General features: G+C 42.7%; 1 protein-coding gene across 2 annotated transcripts in view; it reads left to right on the top strand.

The window, feature by feature from the left end:
• Positions 1–20,178, top strand: part of PPP2R5D (protein phosphatase 2 regulatory subunit B'delta) — a 391,698-nt gene that overhangs the window by 199,770 nt on the left and 171,750 nt on the right. For both annotated transcript variants that reach the window (XM_033937705.1, XM_033937706.1), the window contains exon 8: positions 10,775–10,834. In XM_033937705.1, the coding sequence (XP_033793596.1) occupies positions 10,775–10,834 (60 nt within the window). The remainder of the gene's footprint in view (positions 1–10,774; positions 10,835–20,178) is intronic.

The following is a 20,178-nucleotide window of genomic DNA, read 5'->3' as shown; positions in this document are numbered from 1 at the left end:
CACAATTCTTGTGGCAGGGTAAACGAGCGAGGATAGCCTTGACCAAACTAACGTTGCCGCTCACTAAAGGGGGGTTAGGATTATTATGTGTAGCTAGACTAAATCTGGCCTGTCAGCTACGTCACATACACGATTGGTTTTGTAATACTACTGATTTCTCATTGCCTGTGATTGAATGTTTCTTTTTTCAGCCCTTCCATTTTAGCTATCTCCTCCATACATCTAGGTTGCCAGCTGTGCCCCAGTTGCTATCTCACCCACTTCTCCCTGCAATGCGTAAAGCCTGGAAATTGTTCTGTAAGACACTTGGGACTACTTCGCACATTACACCTTATTTGCCCATAGTGGGTAATGGGGACTTTCTACCTGGTCTGGACTCTCCAGTGATTCGACGTTGGTCACGTGCCGGCCTAACTTATGTATTTCAGGCCATTCAGCCTACTGGTTCTCCATTATCCTTTGGCGACCTACAAGTGAAATATCACCTCTTATCCACGGATTGGTTGGCCTACCGGCAGCTTCAACATTACTTGCACGCTTTGTCTCCAGCGGGGCTCTGTGAGGAGATTCAGGACAACTTTCAAGAAGCACTCTCTCTTACAGCACAAGAGTCTGTGCCACTTCGTTTCTATCATAAGTGGTTACAGGGGCGTGCTGGTGAATTGGACTTTTCTTCTTTGGCACGGAAATGGACGATGGATCTTCAACTACCGATATCGGCTGATGTACTCCGAAAGGGCTTGCGCGCTGGTAAGACTGCTACCATCTCTGCTGTTGAGAGGGATCGGAATTATAAGTTCCTCCTCCGAGCTTTCTATACACCGAAAAGGACACATACCATGGGACTTAGTGTGGGACATAGTTGTGGTAAATGCGCCTGTCCTCTGGCCTCGTTTGGACACATGTTCTGGTCCTGCCCCATGATATCTTCTTTTTGGGTACAGGTGGTGACTTGGGTGGCACGGCTCTGGAATTGCTCTTGGAGACTACACCCCAGTTTTCTCTTTACTCTACAGATTAGATTTCATCCGCCCATACCAGGCTGTGCAGCCTTTGTCCGAAAATCGGTGCTCCTGGGACGGAAATGTATATTATTACAATGGCTCTCGCCTCAACCCCCTACTATCTCACAATGGAGAGCCTTAATGCTACAACAAATGCTGTTGGAACGCCGTGAGATACTGGATTTGTCGTCCAAACCTGGACGTCTCTATATTCAATGCTGGCACCTATTTAGTTTGACTTTTACTGCTTATGTTCAATCCCAACTTTGGACTGTTTGAATTCCTTAGTTCCATTTGTTTTTGATTACACCGCTGCTGCCTGGGTGGGGGGGGGGGGTGGGTGGGAGGGTGGGGGGATTGGTTGGGTGGGTGGGGATTGGATTTCTGGTATGTTTTGAAAAACATTTGCTGTGCCTGTTGTTCTGCAAATTCTGTTTAATAAAAATGATTCAAACATAGTGTAAGGATGGCTGTCAAAGATATAAAACACTTAAAATAAATAAAACAGAAATTTGATTCCAGACAATAAGGGAAGATAAAACTTAGTTCAGTCCATATCTTTTTTTTTTTTTTAATTTATTTATAAATTTAAAAATTTACAATATCAAGGATATCAAAGATAAAGGTTACTTATAACAAATTTTACAATCATATACAAACACAAACATTCCTTTTCAAGCCCACAATAATGGAGAGGCATTTCAATATCAATTAACAAAATTAAAGGAAAACTCAGAAATGGTTTTGATTCCAAGGGAATCTTAACCATTCCATATTATTTGGGAATCTTAAATCCACCTATATTCTCAGTAATGAGTCATTAATAAACTTTAAAAGGAAAGTCATTTCTGTTCTCTTGATATTAAGAATTGTTGCAATTGAATTGGATCCCAAAATATATATTCAATGTCTTGTAACTTAACAAGACATTTGCATGGAAATTTTAAATAAAACGATGCCTCAAGAGCTAAGACTCTTACTCTTAATTTCAAAAATTCTTTTCTTCTTAATTGCGTAGCTCTTGAGACATCAGGAAAAATTCTGACTAAATTTCCACAAAATTTTGTCAACCTGTTTTTAAAGTAAAGTTTCATAATTAACATTTTATCTATCTCACTCATGCAAGTTAATACCATAGTGGACCTACTCTGAATAACATCCTGAGTATCTTCCAAAAACTCTGTCAGATTTATTTCACTTGCTACCAGGTGATCCACCTCCTGGTCGGATTGTATTTTCTTTTGCGGAAAATTATTTATTGGGAAATTCTCCGCATTGGGTAATTCCAGTATTTCTTTGAAAAATTTCCTTAGCAAAATTTCAGGAGATAATAAATGAGTCACTGGGAAATTAACCAAGCGTAGATTCCTCGCTCTATGCATATTTTCCAACATTTCTATTTTAGAATGTAACATCGTAGAATCCTTAACCGCAGATACTGAGACAGCTTGCAATGTATTACTTTGATTTTCAACCACAATTAATCTTTTATCCAAAATACTTAAATTGGAATCCACATTTTCAAACTTTTGAGACACTGAATGTGAATAACTCACAGATTGTTTCAATGACTTTCTGAGAAACCCTTCAACTCTAGATATACCTAACCATAAATAGTTCAGTCCATATCTTCTCTGAGCAGCGACACTATCCTGATCCCTGCCACTATCACACCCGAGTCCCACTCCTCTTCATGCACAAAAGTTCTTCACCCCTTAAACTGTACTGTTCGCTTGGGTTTTTACAGCCCAAATGCATGACTTTGCATTTCTTAGCATTAAATCTTAGCTGCCAAATTTCAGACCATTCTTCAAGCTTCACTAGGTCTTTCTTCATCTTGTTCATACATCCAGGATGTCTACTCTATTGCAGATTTTGGAATCATCCGCAAAGAGGCAAATCTTACCTGACAGCCCTTCAGTAATACCATTTACAAAAATGTTAAAAAGAACAGACCCAAGATCGGAACTTTGAGGCACACTACTGGTAACATCCCTTTCCTCAGAGAGATCTCCTCTTTTGCTTTCCAGTTCCTGACCCAGGCTGTCACTTTGGGGATTCCAGAAATGTCACTATTCTCTGTTTGAAAAGCATTTCTATTAATTCACTTTCCACAGAAGTCAAACTTACTGGCCAGTAGTTCCCCTTCTTTTTCCTTCCACTTTTGTGGAGAAGGACCACAACTGCCATTCAGTCCTGACAGAAAATATCAGCCATCAGAGCCACCAGAACTTCCCTAAATTCCTTCAGTACCCTCAGATATACACCATCCAGCCACATTGCATTGTCCACCTTTAGCTAGCTCTTCACTAACATCATCAGGGTCTACTACACCTCCATCCCTGAACAGAAATAATTTTTGGGAGTGGGAAGAGTTTGAGCCACCCAGCCAATAGTAGTCAGTTGATCAAAGAATAGACAAAAGTTTGTTTAGCATGTCGGCTTTTTTGTTACCATTCTCAACGTAATAGTTTCCAGCATCTTTTAGTTTTACAATTCTCAAAAAAGTCTTGTCACTTATCTTAATATCTCTTTCCATTTTTTTTCTTCTGCTTGTGCTTTTGCCAGACTTGTCTCTCTCTCTCTTTGCTTCTTTGAGTTTTCTTTGGCATTCTTTTGGGGCTTCTTGTGAATTTCATGCATGTTTTTCAGCCATATGTTTGCAAAACTATGTTGGTTTCTTTTTTTCTATCACTTTTATTTTCCTTCCTTTATTATTTGTTGCTATTTGTATAGCTCTTTTACAGCCTGGAATACAATGTGTCTACTTCTGCTATATTTTCCCATCTCATTGGCTCGTTCTTCCGGTACCCACCCCAAATTTTACTAAAGTCAACATATTTGATATCCAGGACTTGTTTACACTCCATTTTAGTTCTTATGCAAAACCATACACTGTGTTGAGCCCTACTGCTCAGGTTGGTACCCACCCGAATTTTAGACACACTTTATCCAGCATCGCCCCTTCTCTTCTGGATTTTGTCACCATTTGTCTGACAGAGCACTTTGTAAGGTATTCATAATCTCTCTACTTCTTTCTGATTCTGCAGACATTTCAATCTGCATCTGACAAGTTGAAATCTCCCAGCAACAGCACCTCCCCTTTCATTCCCAACTATTGGATATCTATGACCAGATCCTTGTCCAGCTTCTCTGTTTGTGTTGGAGGTCTGTAGACAACACCTGTGTGGATAGAGGTACCATTTACTCTTTTCATGGCAATCTGAATTGCTTCTTCCTTTTCCCAGGCCCCCTACATTTCAGCCATTTTCATGTTAAGTAGATATGATAGAGAAGTTTAAATACCTACATGGCATAAATGTGCATGAGTCGAGTTTCTTTCAATTCAAAGGAAACTCCAGAGTGAGAGGGCATAGAATGAGGTTAAGAGGTGATAAGCTCAGGAGTAATCTAAGAAAGAACTTTGGAATAGTTTCCCGGTAGAGGTGATGGAGACAAAGACTGACTGAATTCAAGAAAATGTGGGACAGGGAGAGGAGGAGATAGTGGATATGTTACTATGTTACTATGGATGGGCAGAATGGATGGGCCTTTATCTGCCATCATGTTTCTATAAATCATTTTTCACAGGGGTAATGTAAGAAAATAAATAGGACTGGCAAAAAATATCAACAATAAATCAAAAATCCAGCCCATCATTTCATTATACTGGTTATACATATCAAGCTATTATTCTTTCAAATACCAGCGAGCCTCAGAAATGGCTTATTTTCTTGGGCAAAATTACCCGATAGATATTTCAACAGCCGCAAGCTTCCTTACTGGCTCCACCAAAATTTCTCAATACATGCACATATATAATTGCTTAAATATTAGATTATTATAGTTTTACTCATCTTAAATGCCAATAGCGAGGTAATGCCAAACCCAATGCTGACATGAATGTTTCGCTGTCTGCGTCAGTGTAGGGTATCAACAGAATATAAACCTAATAAGTATAGCCACACAAACTTGTGGCTGTTGAAATATCTATTGGGTAATCTTGCCCGAGAAAATAAGCCGCGTCTGAGGCTCGATGGTATTTAAAAGAATAATAGCTTGATATGTATAACCAGTATTATGAAATGATGGACTGGGATTTTTTATTTATTATTGAGCATGGTACAAGGCAGGGGTACCCCTTGTCACCTATGTTATTCGTACTCTCATTTGAACCATTGGTGGCCCAAGTCAGGAAGACATTCTCGATTCAAGGCATAAATATTGGGTCTCATGAATTTAAAATCAATCTCTTTGCAGATGATATGCTCCTTTTTTAGGTTGGGTAACCTGGGAGTTCCTCTGTTAATATCCATCATTCAGGTCATTGGGTCTTTCTCCGGCTTCAAAATTAATTTTGAGAAGTCAGAGGCATTGGTGTCAGCTGAGTGTGGAATCTTCAGTGGCCCTTTGTTTCCCTTACAATGGTTGCAGGGGACCTTAAAATACCTGGGAGTCTGTTGTCTATCGCAAAAATGTACTGGATAAACAACATGATAAGAACTCTATGTCAGAGATGGTAAGAGCTGTCGATTTTCCTTTTTGGAGAGAATTGCTTTGGTTAAAATGGGTTTGCTCCAAAAATTGTTGTATCCTTTACAGATGGTGCCGTTGTGATTTGTCAAAAGTCTTGGTATTGGAGGAGAAAGCATTTTTTTTTCTTCTTTTTTTTGCAACTTTGTAGCTATTGTTCTTCCCTGTTATGTCCTGGGTACTCTCCCCCACATTTACTCAACTTGGTACATTATTTCTGAATATGCCTGAGGCTGGCAATAAGCTTGTGTTGTGGTATAAATTGGTCTCCCCCCTTTCTTATAATTTTGACAGACCATTGGAGTGGAAAATTGCACTGGAACTGAAATGAAACCGGTCTCTGCTGGAATCAAATCTGTCCCCATAAGTAATTGAATCCGTCCCCGCCCATCCCTATAAACTTCAGAAGTAGTTATTTCATTGAATTATGCTGCTGAATTAAAGGCTTTGGTAGAGACCCATTTACAAATAAGCAAAGACACTTTATTAATTTTGAAATATTAATTGAGAAGAACACATACTTTGCCAGAGCCTCTAATATAAATATAAAAACTCCAGCTGATGGAGGACCCTCAAGTTATGTCAGCTGAAGACTTCCTCTGAAGGTGCCCAAAAATCCCTTTTACCAAGCTTGGCAGACAGCAGCAATATCTCTAAGCCACAGATGTTGGCACCTCAATGGCTCAAAGATACTGCCAGCGGCTGCTATGAGTGATGGAGAGAAGTTCTGGCTGTCTTTGGAGGAGGTCCTCAGCTTGGGGTGCTTGGGGATCCTACTACATTATCAAGGAAGTACACTTATAACCTCCAAATTTACAAAAAAAAACAAAAAAACAAACAACACACAATGTGCTAGCATTGGTTTGGGAGGGGCCAGTGATCTAAAGTTTGCAATATTGAAAAAGGTCCCTTTCAAACTGCTAAATGAAGGCAACACAAATAAATGTGAAGAAAAAAGGGGGTCTCCGTTCAGCTTCATGGATCATCCATAAAAAAACTCCACCGATTTAAGCCCGTATAATATAGCAGAGCTATTAGTTCAATTTCATAAGCAATTTCTATCTTCAACCTCAACCCGAACTCACATAAGAAAAAAAGTAAGTTTGGGTTGGGGCTGAAGATAGAAATTGCTTATGAAATTGAACTAATAACTCTGCTATATTATATTGGCTTAAATCGGTGGAGTTTTTTATGGATGATCCATGAAGCTGAACGGAGACCCCCTTTTTTCTTCATATTTATTTGTGTTGCCTTCGTTTAACAGCACATTGTGTGTTCTTTTGTGCTTGGGGATCCCCACCAGCCACAGCAAGGGTCAGCAAGTACTTCAGCACTGGAGAAATAAAACCAGAAATGCATTTCCTTTACTTTTGAACACAATACAAAGGCATTTCCTATATACATTTCCCAAAGCTAACATATTTCAGTCAATAAATTCCTTTTTTACCTTTGTTGTGTGGAGACTTATTTTTCCATCAAGTTGGTCCCAGTTTCTCTTTTTTCTGCTTTCTCATCTTCTGCAAATTCTTCTGTTACTGTCCATTGGTTCCTCCTCCCTCTCTCTTCCCTTCCCTACAGCATCCTCACTCCCTTCTGTCCTGGATCAATCTCCCTCTTTTACCCCTCCCCACTCCTGCACATTTCTTCCTCTCTCCTCCATCCCATGTTCTCTCTCTTTCTCTCATTCCCTCCCTTGCTGCAAAGGGAGCTAGGAAAGAGAGGGATCCAGGGTGCATCTCTCCTATCCCCTGTACTGCTGCTACATCCAACATTTTTACCTCTTTCATCCCCGGATCATGTGCAGCGTCTTTCATCCCTGATCACCAGCCCCATGCCTAACATTTCTCTTTCTATCACCCCTCTCCAGCACCATGTCACTTCTCTCCCTCCATTCCCTCCACCATTATATCCAACATGCCTCCCTCTTGCATCCCTTTCAATCTGTCCCACTGTTCCCTTTTCACCACCTTAACATTTCTCCCTCTAATCTTTCTCTCCCCATGCATTGGTACCTCACTCCTCTCCCTCCCTATGCCCCCAAATTCACCTCTTTCTTCTGTTCCCTGTGTGCACCATCTTTTTTCCTCTCACACACTCATGCCCAACAATTCTCCCTTTATATCCCCTCCGCCACTTCAGCATCTGGTTGGTCACCTGTAGTTAATAGAGGAGTCAGGTCAAAAGCGTGCTGGGACAAAGACGTGAGCAGACAACTGAGCGCAGTGCGAAGGTGCGCGCCGAAGAAAAAGACTGTTTTTAGGGGCTACGACGGGGGGTGTGGGGGGAAACCCCCCCACTTTACTTTATACAGATCGTGCCGTGTTGTGGGGGCGTTGGGGGTTTGGGGGGTTGTAACCCCCCCCCCAATTTACTGAAAACTTAACTTTTTCCCTGTTTTTAGGGAAAAAGTTACATTTTCACTAAAATGTGGGGGGTTACAACCCCCCAAACCCCCCACAACGCCACCGCGATCTGTATTAAGTAAAGTGGGGAGGCTCCCCAACAAAAACCCCCGTCGCAGCCCCTAAAAACGGTCTTTTTCTTTGGCGCGCACCTCCATCTTGCGCTCAGTTGTCGGCGCGCGCCTTTGTCTTCCGTGTTACTGTCTATGAACCGTTAATAGATGCTGGAAAAAAATTTTGCACCACTGCAACAGTGTCTGTATAGGCCTCAATATCTGGGATACTTCTGATCTGAACATTTTGTCCCTGGGACCTATTTTCTAAGTCCTCTACTCAGGTCATCTGATCTATTTGATCTTGATACATACTGTTCATGGAAGAATGCATAGTAGTTATCAGTTCCTCTTGGTCCCCAATCCTTTTTTCCGCCTCTTCAACTCGACCCACCAGTTCTGCCACCTTTCTCTTAATTTCATGTACCACCTCCCCAGTTTTTCCCTTCACCATTTGAAACACACTTTGAAAATCCATGGCCCATTCCTTGAGATCAGCCTTTGGCAGCGAGTCTGCAGGCAGGGAATCCTGCAGTGACAAGATGCCTTCTTGAACGCTGTATCACTAACGTGACCATTTATTTTTTTCATCAAAACGGGACATCTATTGATATTCATCCCCGCCCCATCCCGCCCCAATTTCATCCATTCATTTTTCATGTACACACAATATCTTATTAATTCATAATGGTAAACAAAATTTTAAAGAAACACAAAGCACGCTGTACACAGAAAAAATGTTAATTATCATTTACGAGTTTTGGGTTTTTTCCAAGATGTCAAGGCAGATTACTTTAAAATATGCAATGTCACCTCAGTAACTATAGAAAAATAGACAAATATAGTGCAAAATATAGACAGCAGATATAAATTCTCAAAACGGACACATTTTGATCACTAAATTTAAAATAAAATAATTTTTCCTACCTTTTTTGTCTGGTGATTTCATGAGTCTCTGGTTGCACTTCCTTCTGACTGTGCATCCAATCTTTCTTTCTTTCGCATCCAACATTTCTTTCACAATCCAGCCCCATTCCCTTTAGATCCAGGTCTCTCTCTCTTTTCCCTCTGTTTCCCTCCCCAGGTCCAGTGTCAGTTCTCATTTGTACCTTTGTTCCAGGTCTCCTTCTCTCTCCCTCCTCTGTTATGATCTTAAATCTTCCCCAGGGTCTCTCCCTCTCTGTCTGAACCTACCATAGTCCTGCATCTGCCTCCTGTCTTTCCCCTTTGGTTCAGGCCTTTCTCTCTCTAGTCTTTCTAATCTGCTTACAACCCCCCCTTTCTCGCCTCCCTTTCTACTTCCCTCCCAGCAGATTTTAGCATATCTCTCTCCTCCTTTTCTCCCCTCAGATCTGGTATCTGTCTCCTTCCTCTTTTCCTCCTCCCAGGTCTGGTATCTGTCTCCTCCCCTTCCCCCCTGCTCAGGCATCTCTCTCTCTCTGCTCCCTTCCTCCTGTTCTTCCTTCTCAATTTATTTTCTGCCTCTGTCTAAATTCTTTCTTACTATTCAGTCCTCAATTTCCCTCTTTCATTGTGTCTACCTATAGCTTGCCACCTCTTTCCCTCACCCTTTCCAGTATCTAACTCTATCCTCTTCCCTCAATCCAGCATGTGCCCTTTTTTCTTTCTTCTCTCCAGTTCCTTCCAGCGTCTACTCCCCTCTTTCACCCCCTTCCATTCAATGTCTGCCCCCCTCCCCACACTTCTATTCAGCATCTGTCCACCATCTCCCCCACACTTCCATTCAGCACCAGTCTCCCTCTCTCTACCCCTTCCATTAACCGGCCTGAGTTTAGTTCGCTTGCAGGCAAGAGGGTAGTGAGGGAGTAGAAGGGAGGGAAGAAGACCTCACCAGACAGTCGGGGGGGGGGGGGGGCAGGAGACCAGGCCCTGCCCTGCCCTTTTTGCTCCCCCCTTAACGCTGGTCCTGGGGCAGGGAGACAGCCCATTCTCCTGAGATCCCCTGTCCCGTTGGCCCCACACACAGCTTCAGGACGCCGTCTCTGAAAACGGGACATTTCAGCGTCCCGAAGCTATTCATGGGGACAACGGGACAGGGGAGCTGAAAAAGGGACAGTCCCGTTCAAAACGGGACGTATGGTCACCTTATATAGTATCACCCAAGTCCAAAACCACTATCATGGAGCCTCCTCGCCCTTTCCAGTGCACCTGCAATGTTCCTCGGGCCACTTCTTTGCTGGCAAATTTCAATCCAGATAGTTCTTGGAAAGACTTTTAACAGTAATGGTGTGATTTGATAGGTCAGAGCTCAAGATTTGAGGGGATTATTTGCCAGTTGAGCTAGAGCTCTCCTCTCCTTATTGCTCCGTGTTGCCCGATGACATCACCTGAAGTCCCTTTGAATAGTTTTTAACTGAAATGATTAGTCCTACTGGAGATATCAGCATTGCATGTGTATTAACACTCATTCTTTGTGTACTCTACAAAAGAAGAACAAAAAACACAGGAAAGTGGGAATGTCCCGACTTAGGCATCATGTTTCCCTATTGGGCTTACATTGTACTAGATTATATTACTTCCCTTTTTTTCTTTTCCTGTTTTTGATATGATGAGACAATTCTAATTTTTTCATTTATTCAAACTGTGATGTCATTGAAAGTGAATATAATATTTTTACAAATAAAAAAAATTACAGCAGTTTGTATGAAACAGTACAAACATAAAGAAGAAAATGAGTAAAAACTTAGTACAACAAAGGCAAAGAAAACCTTGGTTACAAAGAGCCTTCTCTGCTTTCTGTTTTGGATTTTCCCCTCTGCAGGTTTATTTATGAAACAGAGCATCACAGTGGAATTGCAGAACTTCTAGAAATTCTGGGCAGGTAAGTGCAGGTTTACCAGTAGCGGCTATAGGAAAGGAGTAAGCTGAAAGCTTAATAAATTCTGCACGTCCAGTATCCCCAACCCTGAGGAAGAATGAAACGGGTCGGTGGGGACTGGTGCAGCAATGTTAAGAGCTAAGTTCTCCATTTAACTCAGTTGAATGAAAAAAACCTCAAATAGTAGTAGTAGATATGAAATGTTTGAAGAATAACGCTTAAATGATTGAAATTAAAAAAAAAATATATACAAATTTTTTTTGACAAAGAAAAGAAGGGAACCTGTGAGGAGGGAAAAGAAGGGAACCTGAGAGGAGGGAAAAGAAGGGAACCTGTGAGGAGGGAAAAGAAGGGAACCTGTGAGGAGTGCTCCCACCCAATCATGCGTTCTGAGGTCCCTCGCGGTGAAGAAGTAAATTGCATGTCAGAATCACAGAGTGCTAGTGAGTGTTGTGATATCTGAAAGAGGGGCATTGGGGTGGAAGGTTGTTTCAGGAGCCTGTGGATAAGAGGTGGAATTAGAGCTCTGTCTGGGAATAGTTTGATTCAGTGTTTCTTCAACTTTGTTCCCACTTCCCACAGCTTTTGCTATATTCAGGACCTTAGTGGCACACAGTTTCAGCTTCACATTAATAACTGAGCATAATTCAAATTCCAACTTTGAGCACAATAGCTGAGTAAAAGTTAGGCTTGTTAGTTGTCAGATGGGGGGGATAGGGACTTGTATACTGCCAAACAGTTTACATCCAAGCACTAATCATTTTTCCCTTTATGCCCTGGTGGGCTCACAGTCTTTCTAATGACCCCCAACCTCAGGGTCCTATGTTAGTAGTCAGATAATGCATTAACCACATAGACATCAGTACAGGTGCCTCTACTAAGGCAAGATTGGCAATTGGATGAAAGAAAAGAGATTGATGTTGAATTTACAAAAACCAGAGGTGGTGTTCATTGATGATAATGACCAATTGTTACAGTTGAAGGAGATAACAAAGTGTTTTTTCATCTATTAGGAGTTTATTTGGATAGCCAACTCACAATGCAAGAGCACATTTTACATGTTAGACAAGGAACATTGATTTATTTAACAATTTATATACTGCATAAAACGATGCGGTTTACACAGTGCTTACATACATAATATCCTGGTCGCCCTTTAGTTGCTGAACATGTGATACAAACCATAGACAAACATAAATTTCCCATCCCCCCAGGAAAAAATAATACAATATCAAAGCAAGCATTATGAAATCATAATATCAACAATTAAGATGCAGAAAGGCATTGACTATTAAATTCAAGGCGAATATACTCTTTAACACTATATCTGAAAACTGAAGAGACTACTGAAATATTAGCATAGGAAGGCATTTTCTTAAAATTGATCTTCCTCATTTAAAATCACAGAATGCCAGGCAGGGCATTGCAAAGTTTCACACCGGCCACAGACATCATTGATGCTCCAATCCTGACATGCACAATGGATATTCGGCCCTCTATGCTCAATTTCATCACAACCACATTTTCAGTCTCAAAATTGTCTTTTTGACTTTTTACCACTATTACCTTTAACTTCAAATCATGCTTATCCATCCACTTCACAATCGTTTTCGTATATCTTTGTAAACAGAGTTACGTGTTAGAGATATCATTAATCGGGAAGAAAACCAGAATGTCATCAGCATATATTATGTATTACACTCCCATCTCCTGAAACTCCCTTCCCAAAGAAGCCATATAGATGTTGAACAAAATTGCCGATAGGGCTGATCCCTGAGGAACCCCTCTCTTAACCTCAATTATTCTGGACACAGTTTCCTTACTCCTCACCCGCAAAGCTCTTTCTTTTAAATAGGATGTAAACCATTTCAAAACATCACTTGCCAGTCCCAACTGTTTAAACTTCCCCAATAGGGCATCCAAATTCAGTGTCGAATGCCCCAGAAACATCAAGGGATATCATCAAAAATTTGTTCCGTTTATGAATCCCCTCTCTCAAGACCTCCAATACAGATAGCAGCAGCAACTTCACATTATGTGCATGATGAAATCCAAATTGGAATTCATCTAAACAGTTTTTTTTGTAAGATGTATTCATTTAGTTGATTCAACACTACTTTCTCAATTATCTTCCCCAAAAAAGGAACAACCGAAATGGGTCAAAAATTTTTTAAATCCTTTTTTCTTTAACACTGGCGTTACTGTAGATTCCTTACATGCCATAGGTAATTCTCCTCCAACCAATGACTTATTAACAAATGAGACAACTAAAGAGCTTAACATCGAAGGTATCTGAGGTAGGATGCTTGAGTTACAGGGATCCAAAACAACATAGGTCGGAGAGATATGAATAATTATGTCACAAATCTCTTTATTTACAAGCTCAAAAGACCGCCACTGTACAATAGGTTCAACACCATCAATCTCTGCACAAATCTCACTGACGGAAGCAGAAGGACAAGCCTCCCCCACCTTATTCTGTAAGCAGCTAGCATATTTATTAGCATCAGGTTGTTCATCACTATTTGCAAGACATTTCCCCTATAGAAGAAATTTAACCGTCCAAAATAACTCCTGAGACTTGTTCTGTGCGTTATTAATTTTATCCCGAAAATATCTGCTTTGCTCATTATCACACAGAGACTTATATTCCATTAATCTGAAACTAAATCCATCTTTATCATCTGGATCCCTCATTTTTCTCCATTTCCTCTCTGCTTTCCTAACCTCTCTTACTAGGATAAGAACATAAGAACATAAGAAGTTGCCTCCGCTGAGGCAGACCCTAGGTCCATCCTGCTCAGCGGTCCGCTCCCGCGGTGGCCCATAAGGCCCATTGCCTGAGCAATGGTCTATACCTATCTATACCCATCAATCCCTTTTTCTTCTAGGAATCTATCCAAACCTTCTTTGAAACCATTTAATGTTTTCTTGTCTACAACAGCCTCTGGAAGCGCGTTCCATGTATCCACCACCCTCTGAGTGAAAAAGAACTTCCTAGCATTTGTTCTAAATTTGTCCCCTTTCAATTTCTCCGAGTGCCCCCTTGTACTTGTGGCGCCCCTTAATTTGAAAAATCTGCCCCTGTCTACTTTTTCTATGCCCTTCAGGATCTTGAAGGTTTCTATCATGTCTCCTCTAAGTCTTCGTTTCTCCAGGGAGAAAAGTCCCAACTGCTTCAATCTTTCGGTATATGGGAGATTTTCCATTCCCTTTATCAGTCTAGTTGCTCTTCTTTGTACTCCCTCAAGTACCGCCATGTCTTTCTTGAGGTACGGTGACCAGTACTGGACGCAGTACTCCAGATGCGGCCGCACCATTGCACGATACAGCGGCATGATGACTTCTTTCGTCCTGGTTGTAATACCCTTCTTAATGATACCCAACATTCTGTTTGCTTTCCTTGAGGCCGTGGCGCATTGCGCCGATGCCTTCAGTGTTGCATCTACCATCACTCCCAGGTCTCTCTCCAGGTTGCTGACCCCTAGTGGTGTTCCCCCCATTTTGTATGTGAACATCGGGTTCTTTTTCCCCACGTGCATGACCTTGCATTTCCCCACGTTGAAGCTCATCTGCCATTTTTCGGCCCACTTTTCCAGCTGTGTTAGATCCTTTTGAAGATCTTCGCAGTCTTCCCTGGTTTGAGCCCTGCTGTATAGTTTGGTGTCATCTGCAAATTTAATGACCTCACACTTGGTTCCCGCCTCTAGGTCATTTATGTAGATATTGAACAGGAGCGGTCCCAGCACTGACCCCTGCGGAACTCCGCTTGTGACCCCTTTCCAGTCTGAGTAGTGTCCCTTTACGCCAACCCTCTGTTTCCTGTTTGCCAACCAGATTTTGATCCATCAGTGGACCTCCCCTTGTACCCCGTGGTTCCATATCTTTTTAAGCAGTCTCTCGTGTGGCACCTTGTCGAAGGCTTTTTGGAAGTCAAGGTAAATGATGTCTATAGATTCCCCTTTATCCATCTGGCTGCTCACCCCCTCAAAGAAGTACAATAAGTTAGTGAGGCATGACCTACCCTTACAGAAGCCGTGTTGACTCGGTTTTAGCTGCCCATTTTTTTCGATGTGCTCACAGATGCTGTCTTTAATTAGTGCCTCCATCATCTTTCCCGGGACTGAGGTCAGGCTCACCGGCCTGTAGTTTCCCGGGTCTCCTCTTGCGCCCTTCTTGAAGATGGGCGTGACATTTGCTAATTTCCAATCCTCCGGGATCTCTCCGGTTTTTAAGGATAGGTTGCATATCTGTCGAAATGGCTCCGCTATTTTGTTTTTTAGCTCCTTGAGTACCCTTGGATGAATGCCGTCCGGACCTGGCGATTTGTCGCTCTTTAGTCTGTCAATCTGCTTGAGTACATCCTCTTGGATTACCTCTAAATCGACCAGCTTATCGTCTTGGTCTCCTATAACGATCTCCTCGGGTTCCGGAATGTTGGTTATATTTTCCATCGTGAAGACTGACGTGAAGAACTCATTTAACCTGTCAGCTATCTCTTTCTCTCCTTTTACTACTCCCTTTCTGTCACCATCGTCCAATGGTCCCACTTCTTCTCTCGTTGGTTGCTTCCCCTTGACGTATTTGAAGAACGACTTGAAGTTTGTTGCTTCCTCTGCCAGTCTCTCTTCGTATTCTCTTTTTGCTTTTCTAACCATTTGGTGACACTCCTTCTGGTGTTCTTTGTGCACTTTTTGGTTCTCCTCTGTTTGGTCTTTTTTCCATTTTCTGAACGATGCCTTCTTGTCGCTTATTGCCTTCTTCACTTCATTTGTTATCCACACTGGATTTTTCGTTCTATTTTTTTTGCACCCTTTTCTGAACTTGGGGATGCATAGGTTTTGCGCTTCGTGCACAGTCTTCTTGAGTAAGGTCCAGGCTTTTTCTACGGATTCCGTCTTCCCTATGTTGCCTTTGAGTTTCTTTCCCACTAATTTCCTCATGGCATCATAATTTCCTTTTTTGAAGTTGAGTGCCGTCGTTGTGGTTCTTTTCCCCTTTGATGGTCCAATTTCAAGCCTGCACTGGATCGTGTTGTGATCGCTGTTACCTAGCGGGGGTAATACCGCCACCTCCTTTGCTGGCCCTCCTAGTCCGTTGAAGATTAGGTCAAGAGTGGCATCGCCCCGTGTTGGTTCCGTGACCAGTTGCTCCATGAAACATCCAGTGTTGTCAGTAGTAGATTTTCGGACAGGGATACAGTTTTGTTATTACAAAATTGGATTTTTGGGTATGGATAAATGTAAAATACGTGCGTTACAGGTAGCACAGAACACAGCAATGAGGATGATCACTGGGGTATCTCGATATCTTAATATCAACATAAATCTCCGGTGTTAAAACAACTGCATTGGCTGCCTGTTATGTTTCATATTGAATGCAAAGTTGTGATGATTGTACATCAGGTAATATATGGAAAGGCACCTTGGTACTTGATGCAAGTTTTAAGGAAAAACCTACCATCACATTCTTTGTGATCAGAATCTGCAATGAGTTTAACTCTGCCAGAGGTTGTGGTAAGAGCAGATAGAGTAGCTGGTTTTAAGAAGGGTTTGGACAATTTCCTTGAGGAAAAGTCCATAGTCTGTTATTGAGTAAGACATGGGGGAAGCCACTGCTTGCCCTGGATCGGTAGCATGGAATGTTGCCATTCCTTGGCTTTTGGCCAGGTACTAGGGACCTGAATTGGCCACTGTGAGAACTTGATGGACTATTGATCTGATCTAGTGAGGTTATTATTATGTTCTCTTGGGAATGTTTGTGAGGTACATTTTATATAAAAACCTGGATGGCAGCAATTTCAGTAGCAGGTCCTTGGTTATGGAATGACCAAAATGGTTTGTTAAGATTATTGTCACACCCCTGGCTCCACCTACCCAAGGTCATTCTGGTGGTTTAGTCAGGGGACTTCTTGACTTTTTTCAATTTGACAGAGGCCTACCTCTGCATTATATACAAAGGATGACATTAAGGTCACAAGGATCACAGATGTCCAATACACGGGGGAATCCCTTTGGGTTAATTTGGCCAGAGGGAAGGACAAATGCCTGTATCTCGGCGTTATTTACAGACCCCCAAGACAACAGGATGACCTGGATATGGAATTGATTGGAGATATAGAGAATATCACCTTGCGTGGGGACACGGTATTGTTAGGTGACTTCAACATGCCTGATGTAGATTGGGGCACACTTACCGCTGCTTCTGGCAGCAGCAGGAAGCTATTAAACTCGTTGAAGGGAGCATGTCTCAGGCAATTGGTATTGGACCCAACGAGGGATCAGGCAATACTGGACCTGTTGCTTACCAATGGTGAAAGTGTCACAGAGGTCTCGGTGGGAGACACATTGGCCTCAAGCGACCATAACATGATATGGTTCAATCTTGGAAAAGGCTTCACTAAACATGCCACACTGACCAAGGTCCTCAAATTCAAGAACACAAACTTCCAAGAGATGAGTGACTTTGTTCACCAGATGCTACAAACCAAGCAGAAACCGATAGTGTGGATGAAATGTGGTCGACTCTGAAAGCCACCATACAGGAAGCGACAAACCGTTATGTTAAGCTAGTAAGTAAACACCGTAGAAACAATAAACCACAGTGGTTCACTGCGGAGATCTCAGACCTCATCAAAGAAAAAAAAAAAGCATTCATCTCTTACAAACAATCAAGGGAACAGGACTCCAGGGCAGAATATCTGACCAAGTCAAAAGCCGTCAAAACAGCAGTCAGGGAGGCTAAATTAAACATGGAGGAATCTCTAGCAAAGAACATCCAGAAGGGAGATAAATCATTCTTCAGGTATATCAGCAACAGAAGTAAAAACTCAGGGGGAATAGTACGTCTAAGGAAACCAGACGGAGACTATGTGGAAAAGGACTCAGAAAAAGCCCAACTGTTAAATGAATACTTCTGCTCTGTCTTCACCCGAGAAGCTCCAGGGCATGGCCCTCAGTTACAGACAAGGGCTGACTCAGTTGACCCATTTAGCGATTTCAAATTTACGCCAACAGTGTCCACGTTGAGCTGTCCAAGCTCAAGGTTTACAAGGCAATGGGACCGACAACCTGCACCCCAGAGTACTCAGGGAGTTGAGCGATGTCTTGGCGGAGCCGCTGTCGGCGCTTTTCAACCTCTCTCTTAGTTCAGGTAGCGTCCCGTTGGACTGGAGGAAGGCTAACGTCATTCCACTCCACAAGAAAGGCCCCAAGACAGAAGCGGCAACTACAGACCAGTGAGTCTCACATCAATAGTGAGCAAACTAATGGAAACTCTTATCAAACACCAATTAGATACGATCCTGAATGAAGAGAACCTACGGGATCCCCGTCAACATGGATTTACTAAGGGGAGATCCTGCCAATCCAACTGATCAGCTTCTTTAACTGGGTGACGGGGAAGCTAGATGTTGGAGAGTCCCTGGACATCGTATACCTGGACTTTAGCAAAGCATTCGATAGCGTGCCTCATCGCAGGTTACTAAGCAAGATGAGTTCCATAGGATTGGGCGACACATTGACGAAGTGGGTTGGGAACTGGCTTGGAGGTAGGGTTCAAAGGGTAATGGTGAATGGAACCCCCTCTGAAATGACGGAGGTGATCAGTGGAGTACCCCAGGGCTCTGTCTTGGGCCCAATACTATTCAATATCTTTATAAGGGACTTGGCAGAAGGGCTCCGAGGTAAGATAACATTATTTGCCGATGACGCCAAACTAAGCAATGTAGTGGGCAAAAGCACAATAGATAAAAATTCAATGCCCGACAATATGATGCATGATCTACTCTTACTAGAGAGCTGGTCTAAGACATGGCAGCTCAGCTTCAATCTAATCTAATCTAATCTAATCTAAATCTTGGGTTTATATACCGCATCATCTCCGCAGATGGAGCTCGACACGGTTTACATGGTTAGGGAAGGAACGGAACTCCAGTGGAATTATATAAGTATGAGAGAAGAGAGGTTGGTGTGAGAGTGCCAGGAGCGGGACGGGGTTACGTTCTGGAGAAGAGCCAGGTCTTCAGATGCTTACGGAATGGTAGAAGGGGGCTCAAATTGCGGAGAGGGGAAGGGAGACTGCAAAGTTATGCACCTGGGTACCCAAAATCCATGCAGGACTTATACCCTTAATGGCGAGATCCTAACAAGAACAGTTGCAGAACGAGACTTAGGGGTGATCGTCAGTGAGGACATGAAGGCTGCCAATCAAGTGGAGCAAGCTTCTTCCAAGGCAAGACAAATCATAGGTTGCATACGCAGGGGTTTCGTCAGCCGTAAGCCCGAAGTCATTATGCCTTTGTATAGATCCATGGTGAGACCGCACCTGGAATACTGCGTGCAATTCTGGAGGCCACATTACCGTAAGGATGTGCTGAGGCTGGAATCGGTCCAGAGAATGGCCACCCGGATGGTCTCGGGACTGAAGGATCTCCCGTACGAAGAACGGTTAGATAAATTACAGCTATATTCGCTCGAGGAGCGCAGGGAGAGGGGAGACATGATCGAGACGTTCAAGTATCTCACGGGCCGCATCGAGGTAGAAGAAGATATCTTCTTTTTCAGGGGTCCCACGGCAACAAGAGGACACCCGTGGAAAATCAGAGGCGGGAAACTGCACGGTGACACCAGGAAATTCTTTTTCACCGAAAGGGTGGTGGATCGCTGGAATGGTCTTCCACTTCAGGTGATTGAGGCCAACAGCGTGCCTGATTTTAAGACCAAATGGGATCGACACGTGGGTTCTATTCGCAAAGTAAAGGCAGGGGAGGGTCATTAGGGTGGGCAGACTGGATGGGCCTTGGCCCTTATCTGCCGTCGATTTCTATGTTTCTATGTTTCTATGTTTCTACCTATATGTTCCAATTCAGGCCTCCCATCAGCAATTCCTTCACTTTGCGATCTTGGGAAAGCACCATCAGTTTTGTGTGCTTCCTTTGGTCTAGCCACGGCCCCCTGGATGTTCACCAAATTTATGGTAGTGTTGATGGTGGACTTGCACAAGAAGGGCATTCTAGTTCATCCCTATCTGGACGACTGGTTGATTCAAGCAAAGTCTTTCCAGGAAAGCTCCCAGGTTTTGAACATAAGACTAGCCTAGCCTTTCTAGGTCAGACCAACGGTCCATCAAGCCCAGTAGCTTTTTCTTACAGTGGCCAATCCAGATCACTAGTATCTGGCCAAAACTCAAAGAGTAGCAACATTCCATGCTACTAAAGGCAGCAGTGACTTGCCCCATGTCTTTCTCAATAACAGACTTAGCTTTTTCTCCAAACCCACACTTCTCCTTGTGACCCTGGGCAAGTCACTTAATCCCCCCATCCCCCCATTAGATAGATTGTGAGCCCG

The sequence above is a fragment of the Geotrypetes seraphini genome, chromosome 3, assembly GCF_902459505.1.
Source record: "Geotrypetes seraphini chromosome 3, aGeoSer1.1, whole genome shotgun sequence".
Classification (NCBI taxonomy): domain Eukaryota; kingdom Metazoa; phylum Chordata; class Amphibia; order Gymnophiona; family Dermophiidae; genus Geotrypetes; species Geotrypetes seraphini.
This window is presented reverse-complemented; position numbering and strand designations above follow the sequence as displayed.